This window comes from Myotis daubentonii, chromosome 10, assembly GCF_963259705.1.
Source record: "Myotis daubentonii chromosome 10, mMyoDau2.1, whole genome shotgun sequence".
Taxonomy (NCBI): domain Eukaryota; kingdom Metazoa; phylum Chordata; class Mammalia; order Chiroptera; family Vespertilionidae; genus Myotis; species Myotis daubentonii.
The window spans coordinates 66,931,479-66,950,789 of NC_081849.1; the positions used below are offsets into that span (position 1 = coordinate 66,931,479).

Here is a 19,311-nt window from a genome sequence, read left to right on the forward strand (position 1 = left end):
TTGTACTGTTCTGGTGAGTGATATAATCTTTTATCACAAATCCAGTCATTGAAATGTTACCAGGCCGGGACCCTGGCCCTGAGCAGGTCTGCCTAGGGCCAGTGGGTAGTGTGTGGGTTCTTGGCTTCATGTAGAAAAGAATTCACAATACAAGCCCAGGTCACTATGAGTGTATGTTTATTAAACCTGGGGACAGTGAAACAAGGGAAGGCCTGGACCAGAAGAAGCAACAGGAGAGCCCAGGCTGGGCTGCTTTAGTTCACTGGGAAGTCAGAGAAAAGAGGCCTTGGAGACACATTCAGGGGATTAGCCTGGGATGAGCTGCCGCTGCCTGTTGCTCCCCTGGTTGCAAGTCTTCATGGGGTCTCTTAGAGTTTAGGAGGTGCATGCCTGTGGCGGGAAGCAGAGGGGGCAGGGGAAGGCACAGAGGGAGAGCACACAATGGGTCCTTTGTCTTGAGGGGTTTTTTCTTGCAGGTCTCAGGAAGGTTTCAGCAGAACATTCATCAATTTTCCAGGTGTGCTCTTTCAGGGTCGAGGTCTCTGGTGATTGGTTAGTGCCAGGGCAGGGGACTGTTAGTCATTGCAGCTGCTCCTGCTGCTGCTACTTGGTCTGGGCCTGGAGCTAAAATACAACTGGGGCGTAGATGTTATCTCTAGGGAGGTGACCTGTGTCTGCTTAAGTAAGTTGCTAGGCCAGTTTGCTCAGCTGTCTGTCTCAGTTTTCCCATTCCACTTGTCCTGGCTTACTGGCCTGTTCGAGAAATGTTGCTTGCCTTTGCTGGTTCAATTCCTGATAATCAGGTTGAAACTGCAGTTATGTATAAAAACACCCATCAATCTCTATTAAATGCAATAATGGTTATAAGCTGGTGAAAATAAGGATTTGATTGCAAGGCTGAGTGAGAAACAAGTGTGATGGAGTCTAAAATTCTCAAACTGGAAAAGGTTTGGCTCCTTGGTCCTTAGTTTTTCCCATCCTCCTTCCTTTGCTCCTTGTTTCCTTTAAGGCTGTCAAAGCAGTTGACGGGGTTGTAGAGCGGGTTAGACGGCTTCATGGAAATGTACCTCATTAGCTGGCGGCGGGTCTTGTTAGGCTAGTAGTTTCTTAAAATGTTTCAACTTGCTCATTAAAACATTTTCATGTCAGTATCGATTCATGTTTCCCACTACAAATGAGAAATTTTTCCAAATTCCAGTTTGGAGGAATTGGTTGGCTTAGCAAGTTCTACTCTCGTGTAATAGGATTTTCCATGCTGTCGTGAAATTAAAAATCGCCTCAGTATACACTGAGTGGCCAGATTATTATGACCACCTCATCAGTACAATGAAGTGAATTAGTTATGCAAATAATAATAAAACCTTGAGAGTATTTGCTTAGGACGTTTTCAATATTCAGTATTTTTGGAAGTGTCAATGAAGTACCGATGGGGTGGTCATTTACATGAATATCGTTACATGAATTGATAAGGACAAAGTAGATGACTGCCAGTCTGGTTTAGAGTGCACAATATCTGATGGTCTCGAACTAATTCCAGTGAGCAAATAGTAGTCCATATCTATTGTGGAAGCAGGGGTGTTTTCTGGCTTTTCGGCCAGGTGTCAGAGAGGAAGGTTTAGAGGTAACAGGGAGATCATTGAAAAAATATATTTATTTATTAAATTGATTGGGGTGACATTGGTCAACATGGACATATAGGCTTCAGGTGTGGGTTTCTATGTTACAAGACCACCGTGTGCCCACCCTCCAAAGTCAAATCTTCTGTTACCTTATATTAGGACTCCCTCCGAGGGAGATCATTTTTAGGAAGAATTTCTTCCATCTGGCTTAGAAATTATGAGGAATTAAAATATTTCTTAGGATGAAACTGAGAACACATCCTCTTTTTTTTCTTGAAATAATTTCATCCACTCTGTCAAAAATTATCTGTTCTGTAGAGTTGTTTTGCATATAACCTTGCCGACCTCGTTACCTAGGGAACAAAAGTAAAGATAAACTCAAAAGACTGAAACCCAGCAAAATAGTTGTTAATATTTATATTAGCAAATTAGGACTAGGCTAGAATGGAAGGAATCCTGCTAAAAATAGGAACTGTGAGTAGTTTTGGTCTGCCTGTAAAGACTTTTCCTTCTTAACTTTCCTAGAAAATTCTTATTTAAAATTAAATAAATGTTACCTCCTCTGTCAAACCACCCCTAACTTCCAGGTAAATACAGTCTTCTATATTTATAATACTTGATCGATTCCTTTACTATTTCATTAAAACAATTTTATTTTATTTGTTGACATGCTTCCTTCCCCTACTAGACCAGGATGATCACAGAGGGCAGGACTTATCATTCATTCAACAAGTATTTATTGGGTGTTTACCACGCGTCAGCTGGCCATTTTGCTACTGCTCCAGACTGAGGAGTAGTCATCTTTTTCTTCCCAGCACATAGTACATACCTGTCCCATTACTGAGCAGGCATTCAGTAATGAGTCGATAAATAATTGCATAACTGAGTGAAAGGATGAATAGATGAATGGCCTCTATTGTGTAAGGTAGAAAAGGTACCCATTTTGCAGTGAGGTTTCAGTTTTCCCAAATCAAAAACAGAGTTAGTGCAGAGAGAAGGTAAGCTCCACAGTGACTCAATTCCTGGTGGGCCTTCGGAGAGCCCAGGGCAGTGCTAGCCTGTGGGTTTCCCCTTTTTGCAATATGCTTGTTGCAGAATACATATAAGGCTTATTGATTTTTCTCTTAACATACTCTCCTCTGATAGTGTGCCCCTCTTCCTCAGTAATGTGCTGGTCTCTATATAGTTGTTGCAAATCATTTTGACGGCAGGGCATCCTTTTCCAAGTTGAGCCTGAGCCATCCTCAGCTCTGCACTCTCATCAGCAGTTTGCCCACATGGGCGGTGTCAGGCTGGCCCGGATTTCATACTTGAGATGAAGGCTCATTACATGGAGTCTGATCTAGTTGTAATAGTAAGTGTGATTTCTGTGGTTGAGTCTGACGTAAAGGAAGAGAGGCACAAAAGAAAACCACCGATTTTCCTTGTTTATTCATGGCGACTAGTGAATGCACACATTTACTAGACTTATTCAGTATAAACTTAAAATTACAGCAATACAACCCTAACCGGTTTGGCTCAGTGGATAGAGGGTCGGCCTGTGGACTCAAGGGTCCCAGGTTTGATCCCGGTCAAGGGCATGCACCTTGGTTGCAGGCACATACCCAGTGGGGAGTGTGCAGGGAGCAGCTGATCGATGTTTCTCTCTCATCGATGTTTCTAGCTCTCTGTCCCTCTCCCTTCCTCTCTGTAAAAAATCAATAAAATATATTTTAAAAAATTACAGCAATACATATAAAAAACTTATGTGAAATTAAACTTTTCTACAGACTTAATTTTAATTACACAAGCCTGTCTTCATAAGTAAAAACGGGCAAACTAATTTGCCAATTTTTTAACATATGCATGTGGAAAACCTATTTTATTATATAATGGACTTTCAGCTTTAACGGACACCCCCTCCCCGAATTAGCCTGAGATCGAGGTTTTACCTATATGAGTATAAGAGAAAACATTCTTGTAAGTATAGGAAAATATACATAACTGAGTTTTTCCAGCCTTTACCAGGATGTGGGGAGAATTCGGGAGTCTTGTAGCAGTTATAACTCTTGTCCCTACCTGAGAATGCAAGACTTACAAATCCTTACTAATTTCTTTCCAAATAATCTCTCCTTCCATCCTAGGGAATGTCTGTCTGGGAGCTGATCTTGTTGGACACAGTGTCCTAAATCATTATTTCCACCAGGTGGCAGCAGTACACCAACAGCCTTCATGAAGATCACTGAGCCTCAGAGTGTGACCAAGAATTCTTTCCTCCCCTTTACATTACTATTAAAGAGTTCTCAATGAGACAAAGGTTTTTTGTTCCTTAGACCAGCGGTCGCCAACCGGTGGTCCGTGAGGTCCGAAAGGTTGGCGGCCGCTGCCTTAGACTGTCGAGTTGGTTTTAGGCAGGTTTCCAGAAAGCATTTCACCTGAACACATCACTCATGGCAGGAGGGTATATGGATGGGGTCATTAAGTCAGGATAAAATCTTTTTAATAGCCAAACAAAGACACAAAGACCAGAAGGACCTGGAGTATAGGAATAGATGGTAAAAAAGGAATAGACATTTCCAGAGATGGACCATATTTAAATTTGAAACACAGGGTGGCTACGTTTTCCCATGGTAAGGAGTGTAGGGTTAACAGTGCTTACACTGAGCTGTGCTATCATTTGGTTCCTTTGATCTTCAAGTTGAGTGTGACGCTTCAGCAAAGAGCTGGTCCAGGAAAAACGCCACTCACTCAAAGATAAGTCATCAGAAAGGAAGCCTCAAAGGATCTCTAATGTATACGGACCTCTCTTACATATAGTAGTAAATATATAAGCTTAGGAAAGGGACAGGCAAAGCATGTGGCAGGTGCGGAATCATCACCAGGAAATGCTGCTGTACAATGTCACCCCAAGAAATTCAATTTAAAAAAGGAATTGCATAGCCCAGCCCACGTGGTTCAGTGGTTGAGCATGGACCTATGAACCAGGAAGTCAGGGATCAATTTCCCATCAGGCACATGCCCAGGTTGTGGACTTGATCCCCATGGTGGGGCATGCAGGAGGCAGCCAATCAATGATTCTCTTTCATCCATGTTTCTCTCCTCTCTGAAATCAAATGTGTGTGTGTGTGTGTGTGTGTGTGTGTGTGTATGGCATAAAAATATTTTAAAAAGGAAAATGCTGCTGAGAGCAGATGAAAACTGTCACCAAACAATTGCCAGGCATTTCAAAACAATAAAATGTCTCCTAGAAGAGAGAGTACAGGAAAAACTGGAAAAATAAAATGAAGAAAAATCGAAATTAGCCCAACACATTACTTTTGTAGTCCCTCTATGCAGAGGGAATTCAGCTTTCCTGGCTGGCCAGCCCACTCCTGGGGCAGGAGGAAGGGAGCGAGGCATCGCAGGGCAGTGGCCTAATCGCGGGCGGCAGGTCAGGCGATGCCAGGCCACGCAGGCGTCCTGCGCTCCCGAATGCTCATCGCCACACCCCTGCGTTGTCCTGTTCCCCAGCCTGTTATCATCTCTCCGCCCCTCGCCTTTCCTCATCTGTGCTGGTTCAAATCCTGCTCGCGCTGAAGAGTACCGACCTCTCCAAAGCCCGCCGCTCCTCCCCCCTCTCCCCCAGCGTTGTCTTGACATGGGCGAGGCATGGGTGCGCGACGTTGGGCGAATCACCTACCTCTCTAGCCTGCTTCCTCCTCTGAGCTCGGGCAGCACTCAATCTAAGTCCCTACGTGACTGGATGTTTGACGACCCTGGAAAGCCCGGGGGGCGAGAGATGAGACGCAGCGTGTGTTTTCCCGCGGGTCAGCGCGAGTGTCAATGCCCGTGTACACGCGGGACTTTCCTTCTGCGCGTCTCGGACGGACTGCGTCCTCGGGTGTCCACCCTCTTGGGGTGGCCTGACGCATCCCTGTGCACTTATGTTCGCCGGGGGCTACCGAGTCCTCCCGGCTCTCCCGACGCCCCGAGCGGACCCAGCGCCCTCGGGGCTGCAGGACCCCGGGTCCTTCCGGGCTGCTGTGTCGAATCTGCCGGCGGCGACCCGGCGCCGCGCCGGCGTGTGGAAAGTGCGGCTGCGCGCGCCGCGGCGTTTACGCGGCGATTTCATCATGCTCCCGGCCCCGCCGCGCGCGCCGCTTCCGCCGCCGCGCCCAGGCCCGCCGGCCCATGCCCTGTCCGCGCCCGGCGCTGCTTAGAGCCGTCCGCGCCGCTCTGCTGCTGCCGCTGCCGCCCCGGCTCCCGGCCCGGCCCCCGCCCCCGCCCCGCCGGCCCCTCGGCACGCGCGCCCCCGGCCTGCCCTCGTTCCCCGCGGCCGCCTCCCGGAGCAGCATGGACGGCGCCGGGGATGAGGAGGTGTTGGCACCTCTCCGGCTAGCCGTGCGCCAGCAGGTACCGGCGTTCCGCGCCTTCCCCGCAGCCCCCCGCGCTCTCTCCCCTTCCCTCCCGGCTCTCTCCTCCCCGGACATCCGTGCCCCTCGCCGGTTACCCGTCTCTGGAAGCCCTGGGTTTCCTGGCACCTCCTTCGCCTCCCCCTCTTTGGACCAGATCCCCGCGTGCGTCGGCCACCTTCCCTCCCGAGGACCTCCGTCCTTCTCTCCTCTTGGTCCCCGCGGACATGCTGCGTCCCTCCGCCCGCGATCTGGCCCCCTTCCCCAGTCCCTGTCACTGCCCGCGCCTGCTCTCTCTCCGGCGGGGCTGGATCCGTGACCCTGGGCTCCCCTCCTGTCCTAGCTCAGGACCCTCAGCTTCAGGTTTCCAGTCTCGCCTGTGTCCTTCGTGCACCCGGGTGGCGAGCTGCCTGGTCAGCTAGAGCTGCGGGTCCTGGCTTCCTACGGCCGGACTCTGTTTTTTAATCTCCAGCATGCTTCGGATAGTGTCTCCCCCTTGACATCTCCTGCATTCATTGCTGGCAGGCTGAGAAAATAAAATACTAATTTTAAAAAAACAACAGTTGAAACGCGGGCGTGGGGAGGTGTTGAACGGGCCCCTTTCTAATAACGATGTGAGTTCTTCGTCCTTCACTTTCCTGTCCTCTTTTCTGGGTCCCGAAAGGGCCGTGTGGAATGAGCGGGCCCTTGCAGACCGTGAAGCTGGGGAACTGAATGTTGCTGAGTGACTGGGTGAAGCCAGCCCTCCGAATGGAACATTTGAAACTTGATTTTGCCAGAGGGAGGGGGGTTTCGTGCGCTGGGGACTTGGCGATCTGTACAGGCCTGCGTTTCCTCGGCGGCGCATGGGCGTTAGAACCTGGAGAAGACGAGGAAGAGGTTATTTCAGATGCATTCGCACCTCCGGTCAGGTAGAGCCCAAAGCTTGGGATCAATGACCTTGTAGTAAACAACAGACGCGGGCTTGTCCTGCACGAGCGGCGCCTGATGCAATCACTTGCCTTAGCTGTGGCGGGTGGCACCCTCGCTCTGAAATAATTCATTGGGGGCAGAGCTGCTACAAATTCAGCAAATCCTGCCACTTGACAATCTCTGCTTCTTGCTAGTGTGAGCCTGACTCATTCAGTAGTGTTTTATGTTGCAGTTTCACTATGGGCTTAATTTTTCTCTCCTTCATTATTGGTATCAGAATGGTTATTTTCCATCTCCCTGTACCCACTGTCCCCAGATCATATTAGGTGTGGTTCCTTTGTCATTCCAGTAACTCTCAATTTTTGTTTCATATCCTTCACTTTAGAAGGGAGAATGCATCTAAATTTTAAAAAAAACAAAACACGTTCCCAAACCCCTCCCTCTGCCACGTTAGCCTGGAACTGCAGTGCGAATTGTCTGTCTGCAGTGAGACTGTGGAAGCAGTTAGGTACACTGTGATGGGTTCCCATGCCATTACTATACTATTGCATATTGTTTATGTTGGCTTGGTTCATTCTTTTGCTTAAGGTGTTTTTTGATATGTAAGTTAGTTTGTGTAGGTTAGGTTAGATTCTTTATCTAGTTTTCCAGGACCACACCTATGAGTTAACTACCTGAAACTTTGAATCGCACTGATTCTAGTGTCGTGTCAGTTGGAAGGGGATTTAAAGATCATATACTCACTACCCCCTCACCCCCCCCCCCCTTTTTGTTTTGCTTACGATGAAATGAGGCACACATCACATCTCTATATTTTACATTGTGAAGTTTGTGCAATTGGAGACATCCTTGGGGATTTCAAGGTGCTTAACAGCTAGTCTTGTTAGTGGGATGTGTTTCATATAATTCCATGCTTCATATAAACTTGCAAATCTGCTAGGCTATGTGGATGCTGTTGCTTTTTGGAGGTTAGGTTTGCTTGACCGAATGCATTTCCCTGTGTCATATTCTTAGTTGCTTATTGGAGAATTAGTTCTGGAACTCCTAAGAGGGTTTCAGAACACCAAGAAAAATGCATTTGTTTTTTTAATGAAGGGTGCCCAATTGAATATTTTTTTAAATTAAGAATTAGCATAGGGTGGCCTAGTTTTTATTTTGCCAAATAAGGACATTAAGAAAACTAATACAGTCACTAAACTGCCATCTGAATTTTGGTTTCATTTAATAAAAGAAAGGATATTTTAATACAAAAATGACAAACCATAGCTCATCTTTTATATTTAGTAGGTTTAACTTTGAAAAAATATCTAATACATTTTTTAAAAAAATATATTTTATTGATTTTTTATAGAAAGGAAGGGAGAGGGATAGAGAGTTAGAAACATTGATGAGAGAGAATCATTGCTCAGCTGCCTCCTGCACACTCGCTGCTAGGGATGTGCCTGCAACCCAGGTACATGCCCTTGACCAGAATCGAACCTGGGACCCTTCAGTCCACAGGCCAATGCTCTATCCACTGAGCCAAACCGGTTAGGGCAATACCTTTTTTTTAAATCATGTATTATGAAAACTCTGTCCTGGAGTGTCTTGTTTGGGATCAGAATAGATGTGTGAATAACATTACTTGTATTTCAGTGTTTCATATTTTTCTTTTATTGTAATTGGGAGGACAGCTAAAATCCAGATCTTAGCAGTAGTAAGAAGACTTAGGATGAAGTGCCCTCGGCCTTTTGGTTTTCTGAACCAAGAGTGCCCATTAAAAGCTCTTGCTTGAGCCGCAGCGGGCACATGAAAAGTTTATGACATCGTTGTCAATAGCTGGAGAACATTTGGAAATCTGAGACGAACTCATTAATCTTAACAAGAACCCTCCTGTGTAAAACCAAACACCTTACAAAGGTGAGGTTTTTGTTGTTGTTTTCTTGGCCAGCTGAATATGCATCATGATATATTGATCCTGTGGTATGATTTCTCATCTAATAACTACTTTGCTTTATAATCACAGGCTGTTATTTCAAATATATGTCTTTAGGTAAGAATTTACCCAGGAACTAAGCTTCTACTTGATGTTTCTTAAGGTTAATGTAGATGACGTTTCACATCAGTTTCATTCAACACACATACACACACACACAGAGTTGGGTTGTGAAGACGAGAAGAAAAATAATTAGAAATTAGGAATCCTTAAGTACTTTCATTCATATTTAGATCACCTCCAATTCTTTTGTTTTCAGGATTGGATCATTATAAATCATGATTTTAAAAGTGATTCAGGAAGTTAATTTTATTTTTTATTTATTTATTTATTTTTTAATATATTTTATTGATTTTTTACAAAGAGGAAGGGAGAGAGATAGAGAGTTAGAAACATCGATGAGAGAGAAATATCGATCAGCTGCCTCCTGCACATCTCCCACTGGGAATGTGCCCGCAACCCAGGTACATGCCCTTGACCGGAATCGAACCTGGGACCTTTCAGTCCGCAGGCCGATGCTCTATCCACTGAGCCAAACCGGTCTCGGCTCAGGAAGTTAATTTTAAATACTTCCTGCCTTTACCTTCACTTGTGGTGGTCCTTTCCCTTTGCCGTCTCTCCCACCACGAAGCTCCAAGGGAAAGGTGGGATGTGTGGGCGCGGCAGTACTGACACGGAGTGGGAGATACTTCACCAAGCTCAAGGCATTTGATGAGAATTACTACTTCCCAGCCTCTTTTCAGAACAGAGGTTCTCACGCGTTCTTATCCCCATCCAAAAGCACCGTTAGTGAGCATTTATGAGACAGCTGCTCTACAAGTAGAGGAAGGAAAAAGGACACCGAATAAAGAGTAAATTAATGATATTTACTGAATTTTTTTAAAAAATATATTTTATTGATTTTTTTACAGAGAGGAAGGGAGAGAGAGAGAGAGTTAGAAACATCGATGAGAGAGAAACATCAGTCAGCTGCCTCCTGCACATCTCCTACTGGGGATATGCCTGCAACCCAGGTACATGCCCTTGACCGGAATCGAACCTGGGACCTTTCAGTCCGCAGGCCTACGCTCTATCCACTGAGCCAAACCGGTTTGGGCGATATTTACTGAATTTTAAGTGCTTGGTTTAGGTTGTGATATCAGTCAACAAATATTTGAGTGCCACAATTGATGCGCTAAAATTCCTCTCTTGAGACAGGGACAGATAAAATGCATGTATGTAAGTAAGCCACTGCATGATAGGGTGACTTCAGATATTGTATGTGTAATAAAGAAGCTGAGATAACGTGAGAAGGTGGCTAGAGAGGTCAGGGTGGAGCTAGTTCAACGGCTCTGAACTTTGAGACCCAGCGCCCCCTCTTACACCAGATACTTTGGAATTCCATTACTATCCTGCAAGGGACGAAGACAGTCATTGTTTTGTAAGTAGAGAGGAGAGAGATTCAAGGAGGGAATGGTCTATTTTTTGGTTCTTCTGTGTTCTCTATACTAATCTTGCTCTTTCCTTCCTTTTATCAATGCTTTTCTCTCCTCCCTCTCCACCTGTATTTTTTCTTTCCCCTAAAACAATAGTAATAGCCACTGTAAACCCCATTTGTATATTCTGCTGGGTTATAAACGCTGAGGGCAAAGACTTTCAGTTATTCTTAATGACCTCTCACATACTAGACATTTGAATGGCCTTATTCTTATACAGATACTTTTAAAAGGCATGCTCAAAAACACATTTCTAACTTTTCTTGACTTCTGAAACCAATCCTGAATGTGAATCCTCTCTGTTGGCTAGGGAGACCTTGTGCGAAAACTGAAAGAAGATAAAGCACCCCAAGTCGATGTAGACAAAGCGGTAGCTGAGCTCAAAGCCCGGAAGAGGGTTCTGGAAGCAAAGGTGAGCCACGAGACTCTAAAACAGGAACGTAAGTAGGTATAGGATTGTTCATCTTTATTTAATCTCTGTGGGTAGGAAAGACCTAGAAAAGTTTCATAGCAAGTCCCATTTGCTTTATCTCTATTTACCTGGATGCCTTCCTCTCCTCCTCTACCCCGTCTCATCCTTTCAGGGTGCAACTCAAAATCTCACCGTCTCTTTGAAGCCCTCTGAGCCCTGACCCACCCCTTCGCCCATATCCTAGACCAGGGGTGGACAAACTTTTTGACTCGAGGGCCACTGGGTTCTTAAACTGGACCGGAGGGCCGGAACAAAAGCATGGATGGAGTGTTTGTGTGAACTAATATAAATTCAAAGTAAACATCATTACATAAAAGGGTACGGTCTTTTTTTTTAGTTTTATTCATTTCAAACGGGCCGTAGTTTGCCCACGGCTGTCCTAGACTCAACATGCCCAGTGACTTTCCCTGGAAGGCATAGTGCTTCTCTTCCTTATGGGATCTCCCATGCCTGGGAAGATGGTTTTGTGTTGACATTTCTGTTTTTTCTTTTAAGGAAAGGGTCTCTCTATCTGATACCTGCTCCCAGATCTTTCTAACAATAAATCTCCCATCACCAAACAGAAGTAGTGTGGAGTTTCAAGTCACTAGTTTGCTACTGTGATCCACTACAAATTTAGATATTATTTATCAGTATTTGCACCTAAGTAAGCTTATTCTTATAATCTTGGAAATGATCACATATTTTCCTAAATAATTAAGTAAAGGTATCTTTTCTGTAACTTAAAGGGGAGGAACCCCAAGGTTTCTTATTTTTTAAGGGTATCAAAATCTTGTCTGATAAGTTTTATATTGAATTTTGCTGAGGAATAAACCAAATTCACATGTGTAAATTCATATTACACACATCCCTCTCTCTAATCACGTTTTCTATTAAAAATCCCTATAGGAGCTGGCATTACAGCCCAAAGATGACATTGTAGACAGAGCAAAAATGGAAGATACCCTGAAGAGGAGGTTTTTCTACGATCAAGCTTTTGCTATTTATGGAGGTAGGGGACTAGTGATAGAAAGAAGAGGTGTGCTGTTCGTGGCTTTAATATTGTTCTTAAATAAAAACTGGCTTGCCAGTTGACACCTACTTGTATGAGGTCACCGAAAGCAAAGGATAGATATTTTGCTTTCGTTTGTTTAGCGTCAACCATTTGATGTAACACCTGTTTTTATTTCCCTCTGCCCTCCTTATTCTTGAAGACTCGATTCAAGTTTGGCTAAACAGATCTCTAAATGTTTAACTTCGTGAGGTTTATATAGTGGCTCAAATTCCCAAGAATAAATTAGAGAATTGGGTGCTAAAATTATTATTATCAGTTGAAACAAGAACTTATTGTCTAATTTCTGTGGCAGAAAACTATAATTTTTTTTTCATTCTGCTCTTGAATGTGGACGGATTTCTTTTGCTTTTAGTGTTTTTGCGAATTCTACTTGAAATTCTTAATTTGAAAATAGTAAATGAGTAGGAGCTTTTTAATTTTACCTCTGTCCGCTAGTAGAGGGAAGGATCTTGGTTCTGAGGGAAGGATCTTGGTTCTGAGGACTTGAACACATTTCTAGGGCGTATGTGAAGTCTGACAGGTCTCCGTGTCCCCTGTCTCCTTGCCTTCCCTTGTTCAGAGTGACCATGTTTCCCGTGTTCATCTTTTGCAGGTGTGAGTGGCCTGTATGACTTTGGGCCAGTTGGCTGTGCTTTGAAGAACAACATTATTCAGACCTGGAGGCAACACTTTATCCAAGAAGAACAGATCCTAGAAATTGACTGCACCATGCTCACCCCTGAGCCAGTTTTAAAGTAAGATTGATAGTTTGAGGGCTGAAATTCTTTAATATGCCTATTTAAGAACTTTTTCTGCTTATAAAAAGCTACCCATGTTCGTTATAAAAATCTAGGAAAAAAACCCAGAAAAAATTCACCTGCTATTCACAGATAGCAATGTTAAGATCATTGTAGTTATCCTTTCTGTCTTTTTCCTCTTAAGTCTCTATATAGTGTATCCGTGTTGGTAGCGCACTGCTGTTTTCATGTAACATAGGTGAACATTGACTTCTGTCATTAGTTTTCTAAAGCATTTTTAATAACAGCACAGTATGCTGTTTTATGGGTGTGCCATGCTTTATTTAGCTAGTCCACATTGTAGGCAATTAAGTAGTTTCTAATTTTTTACTGCATTAAACATGCTGATAGATGAATTTTTGTGTATATCCCTGATTATTTCCTTAGTATAAATTCTTAGAAATTCTGGGCAAAGGTGTATATACATTTTTAATCAAATACTACTATTTGTATTGAAGTTTCAATGCAGAAATTTAGATTATTCCTACCAATATTTTTGAAAGCAGAGCAGGATGTTTTGAATATAAAACTGAAAGAGGAATTCTTACCATTTTGTATATCACTTCATTTAATTTTGCCATTTGCATCCCTTAGCTTTCTCTTTTTATTTTTTTAATTTATCTTTATTGTTGAAAGATTATAGATGTCCCCTTTTTTCCCTCAATGACACCCCTCCTCCCCACTTCTGACCCCTGCTTTCTCTTAATAATTTCAGCCAATTAAGATAAGATGATGGATCTAAAAGATCAGGAGAACCTATACTTTAATAGGTTGATCTACTTGCTCCACTAATGGGAACTGTGTAGAGATAATACCTGTCCATGCAGTTTTCAGGGGCAGAGAACCAAGGTTCATTATCTATAACTAGAGGCCCAGTGCACGAAATCGGTGCATTGGTAGGGTCCCTAGTGGCTGCCTGCTTCTGGCCGGGTACTCCCTGCCTTCCCCTCCCCACCCCAACCCCCCCTCGGCTGGCCCCGCCCCCTGGTCGAACTCCCAGACGAACTCCAGGTGGAGGGGACAATTTGCATACTACTCTTTTATTATGTAGGATGAGATAAGAGTTCTTGGTTTGGCCTTTGCTTGTATTACTACTAATAATAGGATAGGTGGGGATTAATTGGTTCTGCAAAGTAGCACAGACGTTCTAACAACTTGTGAACAAGTGTAATCTAGGTGATGTCTTTTTCCCTGCCGGAAGGAAGAATTTTCTCTGGCATACATTATCATCCTCCATGAATGCATCACTATAGATGTGGCAGCTTCCATCTATCAGATTCACAGATACAAACTATGGATAAACATCTAGAAGGGGGATTGTCTTGTAAGGTAAAAGCTGTGTGTTAATTTGTATGAAAATGACAATGGGCTTGGCATTTGTTACTTTAGGACTTCTGGCCATGTGGACAAATTTGCTGACTTCATGGTGAAAGATGTAAAAAATGGAGAGTGTTTTCGTGCTGACCATCTATTAAAAGGTATGGTTCTTCATCTCAAATAGGATTGATAAAAACAAAGGGTTTAGATGAAACCTTTCTCATTTTTTTTCTATTAAAATTTTGGGGGGATGCATAATATACAAAGGCTAAAGTACAAGGATAAAAAGGATAAAATCCCTTATTTTAAAAATATGTATACAGATAATTAGAAATTCTCTAAGTCAGCAAAAGGGTCAAGACAGTATCATGACTCCCTGTTAAATCAACCAAGGGATTCATATCAAGAACATTATCATTGGGTTCATTCTTTTTACCTGTCCAGCATTGAAACTCAAAAGTACACTGTTCCCCAAAAAATAAAAAAAATACACTGTCCCCTTTTCCCCATTGATTGAAAATTGACATGTATCAACATGTCTTATAGCTCATTTACAGAAGTTGATGTCTGATAAGAAGTGTTCTGCTGAGAAGAAATCAGAGATGGAAAGTGTCTTGGCTCAGGTGAGTTCTTGAGAGACGCTGTCACAGCACCTCAGGTAGGTGCTGTCTTTCTTCCGGCATTTGATGACTGTTGAGTTCCACATGTGCTGACCCTGGCTGAGGTGGTAAACAAGCCAAATTTACCTCTGCTCTCATAGCATCTCCAATTACTTTTTTATTTTCTTCTCTCTACCTTTTGTGGCTAACCCTTTATTTTAGCCGAAACCAGCAAGTTTGTTTAAATAGGCATAAAATTTGTTCTCTCTCCTTGAAAAAAAAAAAAGTCTATTCTGACTTTTCCCAAGTGGGGGAATACCGTCCATATCAGAAGTAGTTCTTACCCTTTGTGTGGGTCACAGATCACTTGAGAATATAACTCTTTCCTTTTTTTCTCATGCGAATTTACTGGGTATTTTCCCACTGTTGCCCTGTTTTTTAATGAGCTAATTTTTCTCTGTGCTATCTAGCTTTCCAACATTAGCTGAGAAATTTTCTCCTTCCTCATTTGAATTAAAAATCTTAATCTGGCCATTTATTTTAGGTCCTCATGAAGTATATCTTATTCCTTGCTTGAAGCTCATTGTTAGTTCTTGTATTTTGACATTGTTATAGCTACACATTTATTTCTTATTTCCTTTTTTCCCCTCAAAGGCATGAACTTTATTATTCTTATTATTATTAGGAAAAAGATATGAAACGCATGTCTAATTACCCCTAAATTACTGTTTCCTAATCTGAATGCTAGAGTTACTAAGGTTTTGTGTGCATGTCTTTGATCATAACAGTTTCATTTATTTCCAAGTAACTTAACAGAAGCAGGAAGTAATTAGTTGGTTTGTTAAGTCATATTTTGTAGTTTGAGCACTGACTTCCTGTTTCTTCCCAGATCCATGTTCTAGGGGAGCAGTCTGTTTTCTGACTTGTCATGTCAGATGTATGTACAGCTGCCAGTGTAATTTTCAGTGAGAAGTTGGGGACCCGCAGGAAGTGGCCTAGTCCTGAGACATGGCCCAGCTGGAGACCCATCCTTTGCGTGAGCCCACGTTAGTGCCTGTGACTCCTTTTCAGCTTTGCAGAGCATGACAGTTTCTTTAAAGGCACTGACTTACCTTTGCTGGTAGGAAGAGCTCTATTCCTGTTACGTGGATTCAGCAACCAGATTTAATTCTCTTATTTCTCCTCTGTGTCCATTTTTGTTGACCCAAAAAAATGAACCTCACTGGTGAATGTTGAGTTTTAGATCATTCCCAGAAAGATACTTCATTTTTCTGTTGGTAAATGAAATCTTTGTAAACTGGTTATAGTTTTATGTGGATATCTGGAGGTTATTTTGGATGAGTTTTAATGGTGGATGGGGTTTAATATGTAATACTTTATCTTATGCCTTGGTTTTTCCTCAGTCTTATATACTAATTTTTTTTTTTTTTTTGCATGTTCTTTAGCTTGATAACTATGGACAGCAAGAGCTTGGGGATCTTTTTGTGAACTATAATGTAAAATCCCCCATTACTGGAAATGATCTCTCCCCTCCAGTAGCTTTTAACTTAATGTTCAAGACCTACATTGGGCCTGGAGGAAACATGCCTGGGTACGTATCATTTATTGTTTATTTATCAAAGTTATTAACATTGCTTGTCATAAAAGGTAAATATCAGTATTAGCCACGAGGGAAAAATGATGAAAAGTGATATATAAAAAGTGCAGGTAAATATATTAAGGAAAAATTATGACAGACAAATTTGATTTCTTCTAATTCTTTAATATATATGTTGATTTTTTTGGCCTAGAAAATAAACATAAAAGGTATGATCATCATACCTTCTAGTTATAGCTGCATAGTACAGGAAAGACAGTTGAATGATTTTGGAAGTCATTGAACTTATTGCTGAAGGAGATGAGAAACCATTCAGTCCAGATCAGCACTGTCCAGCAGACCTGCCTGCAGTGGTGGGAATGTTTGTAATCTGTGCTGTCCAGTATGGTGGTCATGTGGCACTGATGGGCACTTAAGTGGGCTAGTGATTCTGAGGAAAGAAATTTTAAGATGTATTCAATTTTAATTAATGTAAATTTAAATAGATATGACTAGTGGCCTACTACATTGGACAGCACAGGTTTAGATTTCATTTGAAAGATGTGATTTTCACAGAGTAGAGAAAACCTGGACCACTTATAGTATGACCCAGAGATAGACGCTGTATTTCCAGATTCCTTGTCCATTTCCATTTCATAGCTCCAAATATTTTCCTTATGGTCTCATTTTATTATATTTTTTGTTTTGTTTTGTTATTTATTTAATGGTCTCATTTTAAAGGGCAAGAGAAGGGTAGGTTTTTGCAAGATGAAGCTAAATAGATCGTGTTTTCTGGAGTAGAAACTAAAGAGTAATAAAAATTAATTGAGACAGAATGTTACTAGAATAACTTTAATAAGACACAGGGTTGACTTGGGATTTTGTGGAAAGAGGCCAGAGGTAAGCCTTTCATTTTGGCAATACATACACAGAGTCATAAAATGGGCCATATCCTCTGACCTGTCATCCCACTCCTAGGAATTTATCTAAGAAAGTAATTCAAACGGAAAGGAAGTGATACTTGTCAAGAGTGTATAAATTAAAAGTGGAACTAACCTACTTATCCTATAATTTGAGGATGGTGAAATAAATGACACAAAGTAGAACATTTCGGTAGAATACTCTGCAGCTGTTGAATATGAGGCGTTTTCAGTTATTTAGAAACTGGAGAAGTATAAAATAAATGAAAGAATGCATAATTTTTTACATCCTACTTAAAAACATGCACATAAACTAGCTGTACTGCTGTTTGGGTGAAATGTGGAAAGGAGGACAAAAATCAAAAGAGTTGGGTGTGTGAGAGTGAGATGAGGGTAGAATTTTATTGTTTTTGTCTTCATTGTAAAGTTGTCTCCATAAAATATGTATTGTGAAGCAGGCTGTTGAAAATGCTTTCTTAGTTGTTTTGCACAGAATATTCTCTGTGAAATTCAAAAGAGGGACGGGGCTCTACTGGTATATTTGCTTGGCTCTATCTCTAGCATATGGAGAAATATGAGAAGCCTCTGGCTGAAAATGTAAAGTACCACAAAGAAGAACATGACATGAACAACCTCAAAGCTTCCTGGCTCAATGTGATGTGTGATGAGGGCGCTCTAGTGTGAAAGGGTAGCCCACATGGGCTTGTTTTTCGCCCCACGGTTACGCTTTAATATGTGGGTATACTGAGGCATGGGTCTGATTTTCAGAAGGATCTGAAATGGTCATCTGCCTCCATGTAAATGATTGGCCAGGAAGAATAGCAGATGTTTTAGGGACACTGTGAGAGAGGTGGTATTTGATTCACTGGAGTAGTTACATAAAATGGCATTTCTAGCAGTAGTATTGCCATACCAGTTACCTAATACATTCTCTCATACTTGCTTGGTAATGTTTGCTACCGAGGAAAAGATCTATTTCTAAAACTTTGTTTTAGGGCTCATACAGCTTTGTGTGCAAATAGTATACTTAGGACTTTTAGGATTTGCATCTAGAATTTCAGATTTGTTGGAAAACTTAATTTCTTTATAACCGACTGATTGATTTACATTTACAGGTACTTGAGACCAGAAACTGCACAGGGGATTTTTCTGAATTTCAAACGACTTTTGGAATTCAACCAAGGAAAGTTGCCATTTGCTGCTGCCCAGATTGGAAATTCTTTTAGAAATGAGATCTCCCCTCGGTCGGGACTAATCAGAGTCAGGTACTGCCCACATTGTTCTTCTGGTAAAATTAGTAAGTGACCTTGGCATTGAGTTGGACATGAAAACTGGCTATTCTGCTTCGTTCTTTCATGATTGTGTAATTATTTTTATGCTACGAAAAAGCATGTCTTACATTTGTATCTCCAGATGTAACCGCTGGGATGACTGGCAGCTGTGAGTAACTAAAGTGAACTGAAGGGACAGGCAGGGAGGGTGAGGAACTGAAGTCTTAAGTGTCTTTCCTGCTCCAAAATGACCTTTCCCCCTTGTTCATCATGTGTTTGTGATTTTTTAAACAAATTTAAAAAAACTTTTTTTAAATTGATTTCAGAGAGAGGAAAGGAGAGGGAGAAAGGGATAGAAACATCAGTGATGAGAGAGAATCATTGATCGCCTGCCTCCTGCACACCCCCTACTGGGGATTGAGCCAGAAACCTGGGCACGTAACCTGACCAGGAATCGAACCGTGACCTCCTGGTTCATGGGGTCAATGCTTAACTACTGAGCCATACCAGCCGGGACATCACGTGGTTTGAGGATGCCAAGATGTTGATTATCTAACCCAGGGGTCCTCAAACTTTTTAAACAGGGGGCCAGTTCACTGTCCCTCAGACCGTTGGAGGGCCAGACTATAGTTTAAAAAAAAAACGATGAACAAATTCCTGTGCACACTGCACATATCTTATTTTGAAGTAAAAAAACAAAACGGGAACAAATACAATATTTTTATTTGCATGTGGCCTGTGGGCCGTAGTTTGAGGACCCCTGATAACCCAAGGCATTTTCTGGCGGTGGTGATGCAAATGAGAGTAGTGTGAGGTAGGGATGGGTGATGGTTATGACAGGAAGATCACTCCAGGACAGCATTGCGGGTTTAGGAGTGTTTCAGTAACCAATTGGTGTTCTTCCAGATACTTGGGGGGGACGCCTATCTGACAGAGAGGCCAGCTAGCAAGTTTACTACTGTCTGCTCTTGTGTA

General features: G+C 42.4%; 1 protein-coding gene and 1 long non-coding RNA gene across 2 annotated transcripts in view; one reads left to right on the forward strand and one right to left on the reverse strand.

The window, feature by feature from the left end:
• Positions 1–160: 160 nt before the first annotated feature.
• LOC132243098 (uncharacterized) lies at positions 161–5,649 on the reverse strand. The gene is made up of 2 exons (XR_009454794.1): positions 5,278–5,649; positions 161–1,972 (listed from the first exon to the last, which is right to left on the reverse strand). It is a non-coding gene; the product is annotated as an uncharacterized LOC132243098 (long non-coding RNA).
• An 82-nt stretch (positions 5,650–5,731) lies between these two features.
• Positions 5,732–19,311, forward strand: part of GARS1 (glycyl-tRNA synthetase 1) — a 35,237-nt gene continuing 21,657 nt past the window's right edge. Inside the window, exons 1-8 of the mRNA XM_059712682.1 lie at positions 5,732–5,990; positions 10,662–10,763; positions 11,712–11,814; positions 12,470–12,611; positions 14,043–14,131; positions 14,517–14,593; positions 16,015–16,160; positions 18,181–18,330. Coding sequence (XP_059568665.1) covers positions 5,769–5,990; positions 10,662–10,763; positions 11,712–11,814; positions 12,470–12,611; positions 14,043–14,131; positions 14,517–14,593; positions 16,015–16,160; positions 18,181–18,330 — 1,031 coding nt within the window. The 5' untranslated portion in view covers positions 5,732–5,768. The remainder of the gene's footprint in view (positions 5,991–10,661; positions 10,764–11,711; positions 11,815–12,469; positions 12,612–14,042; positions 14,132–14,516; positions 14,594–16,014; positions 16,161–18,180; positions 18,331–19,311) is intronic.